Here is a 13,716-nt window from a genome sequence, read left to right on the forward strand (position 1 = left end):
CTGTCACTGCTGAACAGAGCAGCTCATTGGAGTCCAGTCAGAGCAGCCTGAATGTCATTTTCTCTCTGACTCAGCCCAATTTTCACCTCATGCTCTGCTATGAAACTTCCCTTCCCCTCCTGCATGAGACCAGCTGCAGCCCAGCTCCTTTTCTCTCCCTGCCACACAGGAAGCATTGGAGTGTAGCAGCTTCCCAGGCCTTTTTTCAGGATTGTTTCCCTGCACCGTTTCAAATCTGGGGTCTGGGTTTGTGAGGATGTTGCCAACATCCATTTCCAGCTCACACAGGGCCAGCACATCCAGCTTTAATCCAAGGCACAGTGAGCAAGAAATTCTCCCACAGAACGTTTAACTCGAAGAGATGAAACGTTTCCCAGGAGAAATTCCTTGGGAAGTTTTTGTACCTTTCCTGCTGGAGGAGCCTCCATTAATTCCACTTCTCTAGAGAAATGCTAATGAAGGGAGTGGGAGAAGTTACCTCACTTGGCTTTGGAAACAAAGCACCAGGCCCAGCTCCAACAGTGGACCAAAGAGAAGCAAAGGGGTGTTTTTACAGGTCATTTATTGATTTCTCCAACCAACAACACACATACACCTGGTAGGATCTGACCTTCCACAAGCTGGGTGAGTGACCACGTGTCACCCTCAGCACCACAAGTGCTACAGTGGGAGTTGGAGACCTGGAGAGCTGCACAGGAACTGTTCAGAAGAGAGGGAGAGCCTTCATCCCAGGTTTGGGGTTCCAAACTGGAGCTGGAGTGCAGGGTTGTGCAGGGAGGAGGAGCTGGGAGTGCAGCTGGTTCCCAAGGATCAGGATGCCAACTTATGCACTGCTACAGTGATGGTGTCGTGCTTCTGGATCATGATGTTCCTAAAACAAGGAGAAAGTGCTGAGGGAGGGGAGGAGGAGCTGGTGGGGGTGGGAACTGGACCCGGGATCATTCAGCAGCTGCAGCAGCCCCAGCTCCAAGCCAGATCCTGCCTCCCTTCCCACTCTGTGACCTGGAGACATCCCTGCTGCCACACTGACTCCCACAGCACCGCCTGAGTTATCCACAGGGATCCCTGTGTGGAAAAGGAACAGAGCTGCAGTAACCACCCCCCTCCCAAAAGCTTTCCCACTGCTTTTACAGTTCCTGCCTCTTAAAATCCCGTTAATCCAGTGAATCCCTGTGCCTGTGGCAGTGCCTCCTCCACAGCTTCAGAGCTGGGGCTTCCTCCAGGAGCTGCTCCCAAGATCCGACTCCGGGAGGCTCCCAGGGCTGGGGAAAAGGAAAACAGGGGAAAAAGTGATCCCGGCAGGCTGGGAACTTACCCGTTGTCCGACTCCAGGCACACCACGGGGGTGTCCGTGGGGTCCGAGCTCAGCTTGGCCGCCTGCTGGGCCAGCACGGAAATGATCCCGGCGTGTTCATCAGAGAGGGTCCCTCGGCCTGGAGGGGGGACACGATGGAAAAAGCCCCGTGTGAAACCCATTTGCCTCCCCCAGGCCAAGGGGGGCTGATCCTGCCTCAGCCCATTTCCCTCCCTATGGGCTGATGTGGCGTCTCCCCAGACTTGCTCTCAAACCACCAAAATGTCTTGAATTTAGGCGGCAGGAAGAGCCGGCCCTGGTTTCCTCCGCAGTGCAGGTGGGTGGTGGCCCCTGGGGACACCCAAAGGTGGGGCCAGGACAGCAGGGCAGGGCCTGGTGTCCCCAAAGTGGGGTTCATGCAGGACAAGGCCAGGTACCCCCAAACGGGGTGGGTGGGGGGTTCCAGAAGAGCCAGTCCTGGTGCCCCCTTCCCCCCCCCCGCGGAGTCCTTACAGGGCTTGGGACCCCCAACCCGGGGCCTCACACCCATAGGAGCCCTTAGGGGGCATGGACAGGACCCAGGGGCCCCCAAGCCGGGGACCCCCTCGGGGTAGGATCAGCTGCCCCCCACCCCTGGGAGCTCTTAAAGGGACTGGGCGGGTCTTGGTGCCCCCAGCCCGGGGTCTCCATGGGACAGCGCCCGGCGCCCCCACCCCCAGGAGCCCTCAGATGGGATGGCGGGACCCGGGACTCCCACCCCCGCTGGCTCCCAGCCCCGCAAGCCCTCGGAGGGCCCGTGCCGGCCCCGGCCCCCGGCGGCGCTCGCTCACTCACAGCCCAGGTTGAGCCCCTGCGAGTCGGTGCACAGGACGCCCACCACGGCCGGGCTCTTCATGCTGGGGGAACACAGCGCGGTCAGGGCCGGGACCTCCCCCCACCACGGGGCGTCAGGCCGGCCCAGCCCCGCTCCCCCAGCCTCCCTCCGGCCCTGCCCGCGTCGCCCGCGTCCCCCGTGTCACCCCCTCGCCCCCCCCGCGTCCCGCCCGTGTCCCCCCGTCCCCACGTCTCCTCCAGGTGCTGCTCCAGGGTCCCCTCCATGGCCCCGCCGGCACTTCCGCCCCGCTCCGGGCAGCTGCGTCACCACGTGACCCCCTCGGACGGCGGCTCCGCGCGCCCAAAAGGAGCCGTCCCGCGTTCAGCGGCAGCGGCGCCGCCGGGGGAAATCCCACCCGCGCCGTTCCCGGGATTCTCCCGGGATTCTCCCGGGATTCTCCCGGGATTCTCCCGGGATTCTCCCGGGATTCTCCCGGGATTCTCCCGGGATTCTCCCGGGATTCTCCCGGGATTCCGCACAATCCCTCACGCGAGCACCGTGCCCTGATCCGGGGGGAGCTCGCAGCAAATCCGCGCCCCCGAATCAGCCCTCCCTGGGTGCCTTTTCCCCGCAGAGCGTGTGATAGAGATGCAATTTTGAGGTTTTTTTCCCTTCTTTCTCGACCTTTTCCCACCTGAGCCTGGTTTAGTTGTGTCCCACTCCCTTCCCGCAGCACCGCTCAGGGTTTGTGCAGCCAAACGAAATTCAAGCGGGGTTTTGATGGAGTCCCTGCAACTCTTCCCCGGCCAGAGCATCCTCTTGGAGCTGGACCACGGCCGGGGATGCAGATCGGGATGCAGATCGGGATGCAGATTGGGATGCAGATTGGGTGCAGGGGCATGGGACACGAGGATACAGCTGGGGCCCAAAATTTGCAGTAAGACAAGCCCTTCTGGACCCTCATCACCTTCCCACTGGGCAGAGAGGTGATAAAAGTGATTCTCAGCCCATGCCAGACCAATAAACACAGTGGCAGGAGAGCCAGGACCCCATCGCCTTCCCGAGGGGCAGAGAGGTGTTAAAAGTGATCCTCAGCCCGGTTTTCCATTGAGGACCCCCCCCAAATTCGTCCCTGCTGCCAGCAGAGAGTGAGAGGTGATTTATGGCAGAGCAGCCCAGAGCTGGGTGACATTAATGAGGCCCCGTCTGCCGCCGTCCCCGGCTGCTCCTGCCGGTGGATTTGGGCTTGGCAGGTCAGGAAATTAAAATGTTATTGATGGGGGGAGTGAAGTGCAGCAGGATCGTTTATTTTTTATGTGATTTTTCTTGCTCCTTGGTCCAGCTGGGAGCTCCTGCAGGCAGCACAAAGAGCCCCCATTCCAACTGTCCAGGGGCTTCCCACTGCATCCCACCCCACTGGGATGGCTGGGACTGGAGTTGCTTTTATTTGTTTGCCTTTTTTTTTCTTTTCTTTTTTCTTTTCTTCTTCTAGGAAGCAACACTGGACAAAATGGAGATCCAACCTCTCTGTCCCATCAGCCCCTTTGCAAGGAAACCTCCCCAAACCAGCCATTCCTGAGCCATTGTCGGCTGTGGGATTTCTGGAAGGAGAGATTTTTTGGGAGAGTGGGGATTAATTAATTCAAGCCCAGGTGGAGGAGACTTTAGTGATGCAGCAGAGCAGCTGCCACATCAAAGGCTGGGCTGGGGGCAGGGCAGTGTTGGGGTTGGTTTTAACTAATTAAACTGATGATTTAGCACCAGACTGAACCTCTAGAAAAAAAAAGTTACCCAGAAAAGCCCCATCAAATTCATATTTCAAATCCCAACCCACCTTGCACCACATGGGGCAGCTCCTGGTCCCTGATTTGCCCCCATGGACCAGGTCTAGCCCCAAAATCGGCCTCGGGGTGTTTATTCCTCAGTGGGAAAAGCCAGAAGAGATGGAATTCATGATGCTGGTGAGGAGCTGTGATCCCACCGGGGTGGCTCCTGCAATCCAGGGCTGAGAAAATCCATCTTGCTCGGTCAGAATCACAAATGCAGTTTCTTTTTTGGGGAAAAAGGAGTTTTATTCCCTGCCCTCGTTGGGAAAAGGGTCTTAGGCATCATCTCTGCCCCAGCCAGCACTGGGAGCTTGGTCTGGGGAGTCTCAGACAAATCCAGGATGCAGGATCCCAGGATGGGTCGGCCATGGAAGGATATTTAAATTTTTAATGATTTTAATTCTTTTTATTGCTTATTTTATGGCCGAGGCTTCAGGAATTTCTTGCCCCCTGATGGACTGTGGTGCTTGGGGTGTTTTGTTTGAGTCCCCAAACCCTGAGCACATTAGGATGTTGTCCTTTGCATCCTCACAGGAGGTAGAAATTAAAAAAATAAGCAAATAATTCCACCTTTTCCTGCCTTTTTAGCCATCCTCTTATTCCCCTGCACTCCCAGAAGAGGCACCAAATGCAATTCGAGGTAGATGGGTTGTACTTTGAGCCATAAATCAACATATTTGCACATTATATTCAGATTGAAATTATGAAAAATACATTATTCCCTTTCTGCCTTCTTTTACTCTCCCAAATAAATGCAGCCAAGTGTCTATTTCTGGGGGATATTTATCACATTATTGCACCTTGGGCTCTTCCAAGACGGGGGGGGGGAGCAGCAGAACTTAATTCTTAGGTTTTCTTTTGGCTAAATAACCCCAAATTTTTAATTAAATTCTTCCATAGCCCTGTCAAGGATACATATGGATTTAGGGGTGTACTTGGAAAATCCAGCTGTGCTGATAAATCCCCCGGGGGGGGGAGGGAGGGGATTTTTTTTCCCTTCTTGGTGATTTATTAATATTTCTTTGATGCCATTGGAGATTCAGGTCTTACCTGCTTCTTCTGGGATCATCAGGGGAGGAAAACAAGCCCGGGATGGTGGAGCTGGAGGGGTTATAAAGGGTGTGAAGTGTGAGGCTGCTCAGAATTCCAGCACCATGGGCCAAATCCTGCAGCTCCTTTGCTTCCTCCTGCTCCTCAATTCCTGCCCCTGCGCCGTCATCACTGGGGTAAGTCCTGCTTCCACCCCCCCCAGGGATTTATATTGTTTCATCTTCGTTATGTTGGGAAATAACACAGGAATAACAGGCCTTTGTGCTGTTTGTTTTGGGTGGTTCTTTTTTCCCCCCCATTTTTTCCCAATTTATCCCTCATTTTTCTGACCTGTGGGTGCTGTTCCCTCCACCAGCTTCTCCTCCCAGCACCGTGTCAGCAGGGAAATGTGGGATTTTGGGAAGTTTTCCAGCAGGTAAACATCAATATATCTTTATGGACATCTCCCAGAGCACGTTACCAATTGGAACAAGGGTTCAAACACCCCAAATTGTCCTTTTTCCTCCTGAATTTAGAGGAATTATTAACAGAGGTGGGAGCTGTCAGGATGCCAAGGGCCGGTGGTTGCTCACCCTGTCCATGGACTCAGAGTGTCCCTGAGCAAGCACTGGATTGAGGGTGGTGCTAAAAGTGAATTTTAGGGACAGAATCCAGGTTTTTGTGGTGCTTCCAGAGTCTGGATGCTGGTCTCAGCAAAGCCAGGCTTGGCTGAACCCCTCTTTTTCCTCTAGTTTCTTCCTTGAAAAAAACCAAGCATTTCCATCCCACTGGTTTCTCCACTGACTCTTCAAAAAGAGGGATAATGATGGCTTTTCCCAGCCAATGGTAATTTGGGGGTTGACTTCAGCTGGCTCTTGGCTCCTCTTTTCCTTCATAGCCAGACCTCTTTCTTTGCAGCTCATGGGGATTTTGATCTCTCCAACCCGGAGCTTCAGAGCCAGGTCAGGGGGTTCCACCTCCATCCAGGGCCAAACAGACCCAGCAGCTCCTGGAATTATTCCAGGACTTATCCCAGGGCTTGAAATTATTCCAGGGCCACATATTTTTAATCCCACAAGGAAAGAGTTTGGATGTGCAGCTCCCTGGATGCCTGCAGCCCCCACCAGCCCCCTGGGTTTGCAGGTGAGGGTTATTGAGATCTGATTTTTAACAGAATTTGGGGTTTTCAAGGAGCTTTGGAAGCTCAGGGAGAATCAGGTTCCCACCAGGAAAGGGAATACTCTGTAAAATCCCCTTTCTGCCCAACCATGAGAGGGCTGCACCCCAAAACTTTGCTTTATGGTGGGTTTTTTTGTGGTTTTGCCCCAGCTGCAATTGCCACACCTCTTCAGTCACGATGGGCTCGTGCTGGGAACTCCTGGGAAAGAAATCCCTGGGAGGGGAGGGGGGGATTGAATGAATCCCATCAGTTCTCCTTGTGCTGCCAACCCAACATCAGGCAGGTGGGTCAGAGAAGGTTTTGGGAATGCAATGAGCCTCTCCAGTGATGGCCACCACATCCTGAGGGGAAAAATGGGACCTGCTTGGTGCTCAGAACGCCCCCATCCTCCTCTTCCTGGCATCGTGGACTTCCAGGTGTGCTGAGAGCTGAGGCAGCGTTTCCATCTGTGCCTCAGTTTCCCCATCCCTGTTTTCCAAAGTTTTATGTATTCCTTGGAGGGGAGATGTTGAGTTGTTGGAATTACTCTGCTCCCACTAACAATAAAATTAAATAACAATAAAATTAAAGCTCTGGGAAACTGGGTTACTGAGCAGTTTTCCGGGCGATATTCCCAGAGGGAGGATCCGGACAGTGGGTTTATCCCCTGCTGCTGCTGGTCTCCCTCGGCACCAATGCTGCTTTAAGTCAGGCAGCTGCAAACTTTCCCTCTGTGCCTCCCACCACCGCGCCCAGGAGGGATTTCCCCTCCATCCCACAAACCTCGGCACCCCACCCCAACCCCTGCCCCGTCCCAAAACCTCCCCGGCTCCACCCAAACCGGCAGAACTGGGAACTGCCACCCCCTTTTGGTTAAATCCCCGACCCCAGCATGGGCTGATTCCACCGCTGACCCCCCCAAAAAGAGGGATAACGGTGCTTTTCCATCCTCCTCCTCCCCAGGCCTGCGAGCGGGACCCTCAGTGTGGCCGCGGGACCTGCTGTGCCGTGAGCCTGTGGCTGAGGGGGCTGCGGGTCTGCACCCCCCTGGGCCAGGAGGGGGACGAGTGTCACCCTTTCAGTCACAAGGTACGGGCTGGGAAGGGGGGACAAAGACTCCTCACATGGGGGGAAAGCTCCATGAAACCCTGGGAGGGACAAGGGGTTGGTGTCGGGAGGAGGGGGGGGTTGGGAGAGTGGTTTTCCAGGGAGGAGGAGCTGGGAATGGAGCTGATTCCTGAAGACCTGGGTGCCAGCGCTGCTACAGTGATGCTGTCATGCTTCTGGATCGTGATATTCCAAGGAAAAAGTGCTGAGGGAGGTGAGGAGGCAGCTGTGATGGGGGTGGGGACTGGACAAGGGAACCCAGTGCCAGACCTGTCCATCTCCATCTCTTCTTCCCACTGCCCTGAACTCTGGGATGGAGGTGGGGGACTGAGGGGGGAATTTGGGGTAAGGCTCTGGGTGGGATTGTGGGGTCCCAGAGCTGGGGCAGCTGTTTCAGCCTCTACATTATCTTGGGCAACCTGCTGCATGTTCCCAGCACCCTAAATCAGGGAACCATGGAGTGATTTGGGGTGGAATGGACCCTAAAGATCATCTCATTCCACCCCCTGCCGTGGGCAGGGACACCTTCCACTAGACCAGGTTGCTCAGAGCTCCATCCAGCCTGGGCTTGATCCCTCAGGAATGCTGTGGGTCTTGACTGGGAGCTGGGGTTGAGCCACCAGCCCATTCCTTTGCAAGCAAAGCACAAACCACACCACTCCAAATTGAGCCATAAATGCTCTGCCGAGCCAGAAGAAGCCAAGTTAAATCCTCAGAGCTTCCCCAGCTCCCTGATTTCTGTCGGATAAGAGCCCCCAGCACACTGGGATTAGCCCAAAGCTTGGTGCTGCTGCAGTCCCAGTTCCAGGAGGATTTAGCAGCAGCGTCCCAGCCTCAGGAAGAGCATCCCCCTCCCTGTGCTGTATTGATTTAACACTCTGGGAGCAAGATTTAATGAGTCTGCACCTTCTGCTTGCAAAAGGAAGGACTTCAGAGGGATCACAAACTAATTTCAGGCACATTCCTGTTAAACCTTTGAGAAAATCCACGGATTTTCTCAGGGCTATGGTCCCATTGATCATTCTTGGGGCCATGGCACCTCATTTCTCTAGTTTTTTTCTGCAGGTCCCTTTCTTTGGGAAGCGCCAGCACCACACCTGCCCCTGTCTGCCCAACCTCCTGTGCTCCAGGTTCCTCGACAGCCACTTCCGCTGCTCCAGCGACTTCAAAACCATCGATTTTTAGGGGGATTCTCCCTAAAAACCCACCCATGAGCCCACAGCACCCGTGTCTCGCCCTTTCCCGTGGCTGTCAGGTGCCCACAGAGCACCAGGCAGCCCCAAAGTGCTTTTCTGAGGTGGATGGTGTCGTTTTGAGCTGTTCTGTGGGGGAACTGAGGCCAAGCTGCTCCAACTCGTGGCTCAGCAAAGCTCTGTCCCAGCAAAACTCTGTCCCAGCAAAACTCTGTCCCAGCAAAACTCTGTCCCAGCAAAGCTCTGCTCCAGCAAAACTCTGTCCCAGCAAAGCTCTGCCCCAGCCCGGAGCAGGATCCGGCTCCAGCATCCTCTGGATGTCCCTGGATTGAGGGACAGCGTGTGGCAAATGTCTGTGGCCTCACAAATCCCTTTTTCCCAAGCTGTTGGCTCCATGTCCTGGATGCTTCCAGGGAGTTCCCACCTCCCTGCTTTGTTTTATCCGGCAAAAGTCGAGGATGAGGAAAATTCGAGGAGTGAAAGTAGATGCCAAGCAGCCAAGAGCTTCCTCCCGTGTTTTTTAATCCTGGCACATGATAAATCCTGGGATGTGAAGCTGAGCAGCATCACCTCATGTTCCAGAGCATCTGCAGGGCTGGGGGAGACGTAGTTTAACCTATTTTAAATTTTTCAGTTGTGTACAAGGAAAAAAAATGAAAGGGGCAGAAACTTCATTCTGTGGGGAACTGGAGCATTTTGATCAACACCCAAAACTGCAGCTTGTGCCCAAACTGTCCCAAACCCAAGTCCTCTGGAGCATCCTCAGAGCTGCTTTCTCTCTGCAGTTCCCACTGCATAAATCAGTTCTGTAATGATGATTCCCATAGTGACACTGCCCAATTGTGGCCTATCAGGATGATCTAATCTGACCCACAATTAAATCAAATCCATCCCAAGGAGCTGTGGGGAATTATGGAGTGGCTTTTCCCAAAGTTCAGGCAGGAAGAGGCTGAAGCAGAGCTGGTTGGAGCCGTGTTGTGCCAGATGTGGGTCTGGGATGTAGGGAAATGTTTCCCAGCCTCGGCATCTCCCTGAGGATCAGGCACTGTATGAGGTTTTGGGGGTTCTCCTTCTGTCAGGTGAATTTGAGAGGAGAATGGCACATTAAAGGTCATTAAACGTGCAAAAAGTGATTTTGGACACGTGTTTTCAGTTCTGCTCTGAAATACATTGTGCAAAATTCCTGTGTCACTTGAGTTTCCCTCCTGCTTCCTACAGCAACCCCTGGGCACAATAAAGGCAAACATTAAAGAATAATAGTCAGCATTTACAGCAAAAAACATCTCAAAATTATTGGGATCCTTTCAGGCAGAAGCGGGGCTTAAACACAAAAGTTAATTTTGGGTTTGGATTCTCCTTGTGCAGAAATGATCCTGGAGAACCCTTGGAGTTTGGTGCTGGGGCAGTGAGGCCTCACTCTGCTGAGGCCTGGATTTGGTGGGGTTTGGTGGGATTTGATGGGGTTTTGGTGGGGCTTGGTGGGATTTGATGGGGTTTTGGTGGGGCTTACTGGGGGTTGGGTGGGGTTTGGTGGGGATTAGTGGGGATTTTTGTGGGGTTTTGGTGGGATTATCATGGAATTTGTTGGGGTTTGCTGGGCCTTGGTGTGTTTTAGTGGGGTTTTGAGGGGTTTGGATGGGTTTTGGTGCTATACCAACACCTATTTCTATTTCTCAGGCCCCCAAAGGACCCCAGTGTGTGGCTGTGGTAGGCACTGTGTTGGGATTTGGTGTTTGAGGCCAGGCAAAAGCTTCTCTGCACTTGTTCTTCCCCCAAAAAATCATAAATTTGGTGAAAATAAACCACTGCGATGACCGGGTTGATTCTATTTAGGGTGGGGGTTTTTGTTTTACACATCAGAATTTTTGCTTTTTATTTACAAGAGAAAAGTCCTGCAGCATCTGCCCAGGTGGGTGTTTGTGGTACCATCACCTGGCACTGTGAACACCACAAAAAAAACCCCTAGAAATGGATCCCAGAGCAACATTGAGGGGAAAAGTCAAGAAAAACCCCATAATAATTCATAAAACTGTTAGAAATACATATAGTTTCATGGTTTGGGCTTGTTTCCTTAACCTGCTTTCTTTATTAACTGCCTCTGACCACCCACCAGCTTGGAAATGTGCAGAAGGGGCTCTGAGTTTGGGATTTTGTTTAATTTCTAGACAACTCCTAGTGGAAAATATTGCAAAGTATTTTCTCCCAGCAGAAACAACAACAACAGCAACAACAACAAGAAATAAAACAACTTAACAGCTCCTTACCATCCTCAGTTCCCATTCTGGGGGCACCTCCCAGACCCCAGGGCAGCACTGCCTGGTGGGAATTACCAAATTCCTGGTGGCTTTAAACCACAGGAGGTGACAGTTTAGTGGGAAGTCACTGGATTCTGGCATAAATAGAGGAACATTCTCATTGAAACACCAGGTTCTGCTTGATTTTAAATTGTAAATTGAAGGAGTCGGGAGTTGTCCATAATAAAGATTATGGATAAGGTCCCTTTCCTGCATCCCTGCAGGGTTTTCCCTGCAGTTAAGCAGAAAAAAAACAAAAAAACACTTTTAAACTGCTTTCAAAGTGCATTTAGGGGAGAAAAACTTAGAAAATATTCTTTTTATTTTCCCCTAGAGGTGGAAACTTCCACCCAGTGCAAAAGCAGCAAAGCGCCAGCTCCGTCCTCCTGTGGGGACAAGGAGAAAAGTCAACTTTACCTTGAAATCAGGAGCACCAGGGGCTGTTTGATTCCTGGGAGCTGCTTTTCCCCCATGGAATGGTGCCAAGGATCCCTTTCATCCCCCAGCACGTGTGTTTCCCCCCCCCTCTGTTTGATGTTCTGGCTCCAAGGTGAAACGTGCCTGGCTGGACATGGCAGAGTGGAATGGGACAGGGAGGGGACACGCCTGGGATCTGACCAGGACAGGGTTTGGATCTGACCAGGACAAGGTTTGGAGTTGGCCAGGACACAGTTTGGATCTGACCAGGACAGGGTTTGGATCTGACAAGGACATGGGTTTGGATCTGACTGGGACAGGGTTTGGATCTGACCAAGATATGGCTGGGATCTGACCAGGACATGGTTTGGATCTGATCAGGACATGGGTTTGGATCTGACCAGGACATGGTTTGGATCTGGTCAGGACAGGGTTTGGATCTGATCAGGACAAGGTTTGGATCTGGTCAGGACAGGGTTTGGAGTTGGCCAGGACAGGGTTTGGATCTGACCAGGACAAGGTTTGGATCTGACCAGGACATGATTTGGATCTGATCAGGACATGGTTTGGATCTCACCAGGATATGGTTGGGATCTGACCAGGACATGGTTTGGATCTGACCAGGACATGGTTTGGAGTTGGCCAGGACACAGTTTGGATCTGACCAGGACATGGGTTTGGATCTGACCAGGACATGGCTGGGATCTGACCAGGACAGGGTTTGGAGTTGGCCAGGACAAGGTTTGGATCTGGTCAGGACAGGGTTTGGATCTGGTCAGGACATGGCTGGGACCTGATCAGGGCATGGCTGAGGTATCAGAAACCTGCAACATCCTGGTGATGCTCCCAGGTCTGAATATTCTACACCTAAAATAATTGCATGGAGGGTTTCCAAACAGCAGGGAAATATCCTATTCTTATTCCTATTCCTATTCCTATTCCTATTCCTATTCCTATTCCTATTCCTATTCCTATTCCTATTTCTATTCCTATTCTATTCCTATTCCTATTCCTATTCCTATTCCTATTCCTATTCCTATTCCTATTCCTATTCTGTTCTACTCTATTCTATTCTGTTCTGTTCTATAATTCTTCTATTTCTATTGTTATTAATCAATTCTGTTCTATTCTAATTAAATTCTAATTCTCTATTCTTCTCTAATGACATTTTAGTCTAGTCTATAATTGTCTTCTCATTCTCTTATTCTAATTAGTTCTAATTATCTTATATTCTATTTCTCCTCTCTATTCTATAGTATTCTATTTTCTTTTAATTATTCTCTTATCTAATGCTACTCCATTCTATAATTCTTCTAATTTTATTATTGTACTCTATTGTGTTCTATTTTAATTATATTCAATTCTCTGTCCTACTCTAATTACTCTTGGAAGTCAGGGGGTAAATTTGATCCAAGAGCAAACTTTGGAAACTGCTTGGCTATGTCAGAATTAATACTGGACTTTGGGAGCTTTATATATACATTTTTTAGGGGGGGTGGAGGGCTTGGAGTGAATCTCTGTTCTCAAGGTGGTTCCTAAAATTCATCCCAGTGGTTTTCCTCGTTTAAATCCATCTTAAACTCCTGCCCGAGACCAAACTGGGATGAGCTTTGTTGCCTTTTTGGCGACCATAGCCCAGCCCCAGCCCCTTCCCACTCCTGCACAAACCACCTGGACAATTCCAGCCGGTTCCCTTCCTGAAAAATCATTATAAATTCCCACTTCATTCCACAACAAGATCAGAGGAACCCACTGACCCCCACAACATCCCTGTGGGGAGGGGACGGAGGGGCTCTGCCCACAGCATCCTTCCTAAAAGTGGCAATTCCCGCAGGAAATTCAACAGGAAACTAAATATAAAGATCCAAAAGCCAAAAAAACAAAGATCCATAGACTTTTCCATGCTGTCCACAGAGAAATCTCCTGCAGCTGCCACCAAATTTGGGGGTCTGGAGCAGGTGGAGTTGCTTAGGATGTGCCGCCGAAATAAAAGCAGCGCCAGCGGATGCCAGCATCCATATCCCACATCTCCCGTGTCCTTCCCTCCCTGCATCCCTCCCGCTCCCTCGGCACGCCGGGAATGCTGGGCGGGTCCCCGGAGCCGCTCTCGCTGCGGTACCGGGATCTCGGGGGGGGTTTAACGCTGGTTAATGGTCCCGTATCTCCGGGCAAACCCCGCCGAGAGGGCTCAGCCCCCGCAGGGTCACCTTGTCCTGTTTGCATCCAGCGGGGCTAATTGGATTTTCCTGATAACAGTGGCCTCTGAGCAGGAAAAACGTGCATAAACCACCCCCCGGCCCCCTCCCCGGGGGCTCGCACACGTCAGCACCCAGTGGGGCCCCTTCCCCATCCCAGCCGGGGCGGGGGGGGCTCATGGACGGGGGATCCCGCTGCTGTTTGCCGAATGAAAAGTCAAAATGCTGCCTCTGGCTCTGGGGTCCAACATCCGGGTGTGGAGCTGCTGGAAGTGAGTCCAGAGAGGCCTTGGAGATGCTCCGAGGGCTGCAGAACCTTTGCTTTGGAGACTGGGAGAGCTGGGGGTGTTCTCCTGGAGAAGGGAGGGCTCCAGAGAGACCTGAGAGC

General features: G+C 52.3%; 2 protein-coding genes across 2 annotated transcripts; one reads left to right on the forward strand and one right to left on the reverse strand.

Annotated features, from left to right (window-relative positions):
- Positions 1-545: 545 nt before the first annotated feature.
- On the reverse strand, positions 546-2,465 carry LAMTOR5 (late endosomal/lysosomal adaptor, MAPK and MTOR activator 5). Its single transcript, XM_027706227.1, has 4 exons — positions 2,358-2,465; positions 2,129-2,190; positions 1,316-1,433; positions 546-871 (listed from the first exon to the last, which is right to left on the reverse strand). Exons 1-4 carry the CDS (start codon positions 2,390-2,392, stop codon positions 811-813), a joined length of 276 nt encoding a protein of 91 aa, XP_027562028.1. The 5' UTR covers positions 2,393-2,465; the 3' UTR covers positions 546-810.
- A 276-nt stretch (positions 2,466-2,741) lies between these two features.
- On the forward strand, positions 2,742-8,566 carry PROK1 (prokineticin 1). Its single transcript, XM_027706226.1, has 4 exons — positions 2,742-2,769; positions 4,978-5,160; positions 7,086-7,211; positions 8,295-8,566. Exons 2-4 carry the CDS (start codon positions 5,089-5,091, stop codon positions 8,412-8,414), a joined length of 318 nt encoding a protein of 105 aa, XP_027562027.1. The 5' UTR covers positions 2,742-2,769; positions 4,978-5,088; the 3' UTR covers positions 8,415-8,566.
- The last annotated feature ends 5,150 nt before the right edge of the window (positions 8,567-13,716 follow it).

The sequence above is a fragment of the Neopelma chrysocephalum genome, unplaced genomic scaffold, assembly GCF_003984885.1.
Source record: "Neopelma chrysocephalum unplaced genomic scaffold, ASM398488v2 Primary Assembly neopelma1_366, whole genome shotgun sequence".
NCBI classification, from domain to species: domain Eukaryota; kingdom Metazoa; phylum Chordata; class Aves; order Passeriformes; family Pipridae; genus Neopelma; species Neopelma chrysocephalum.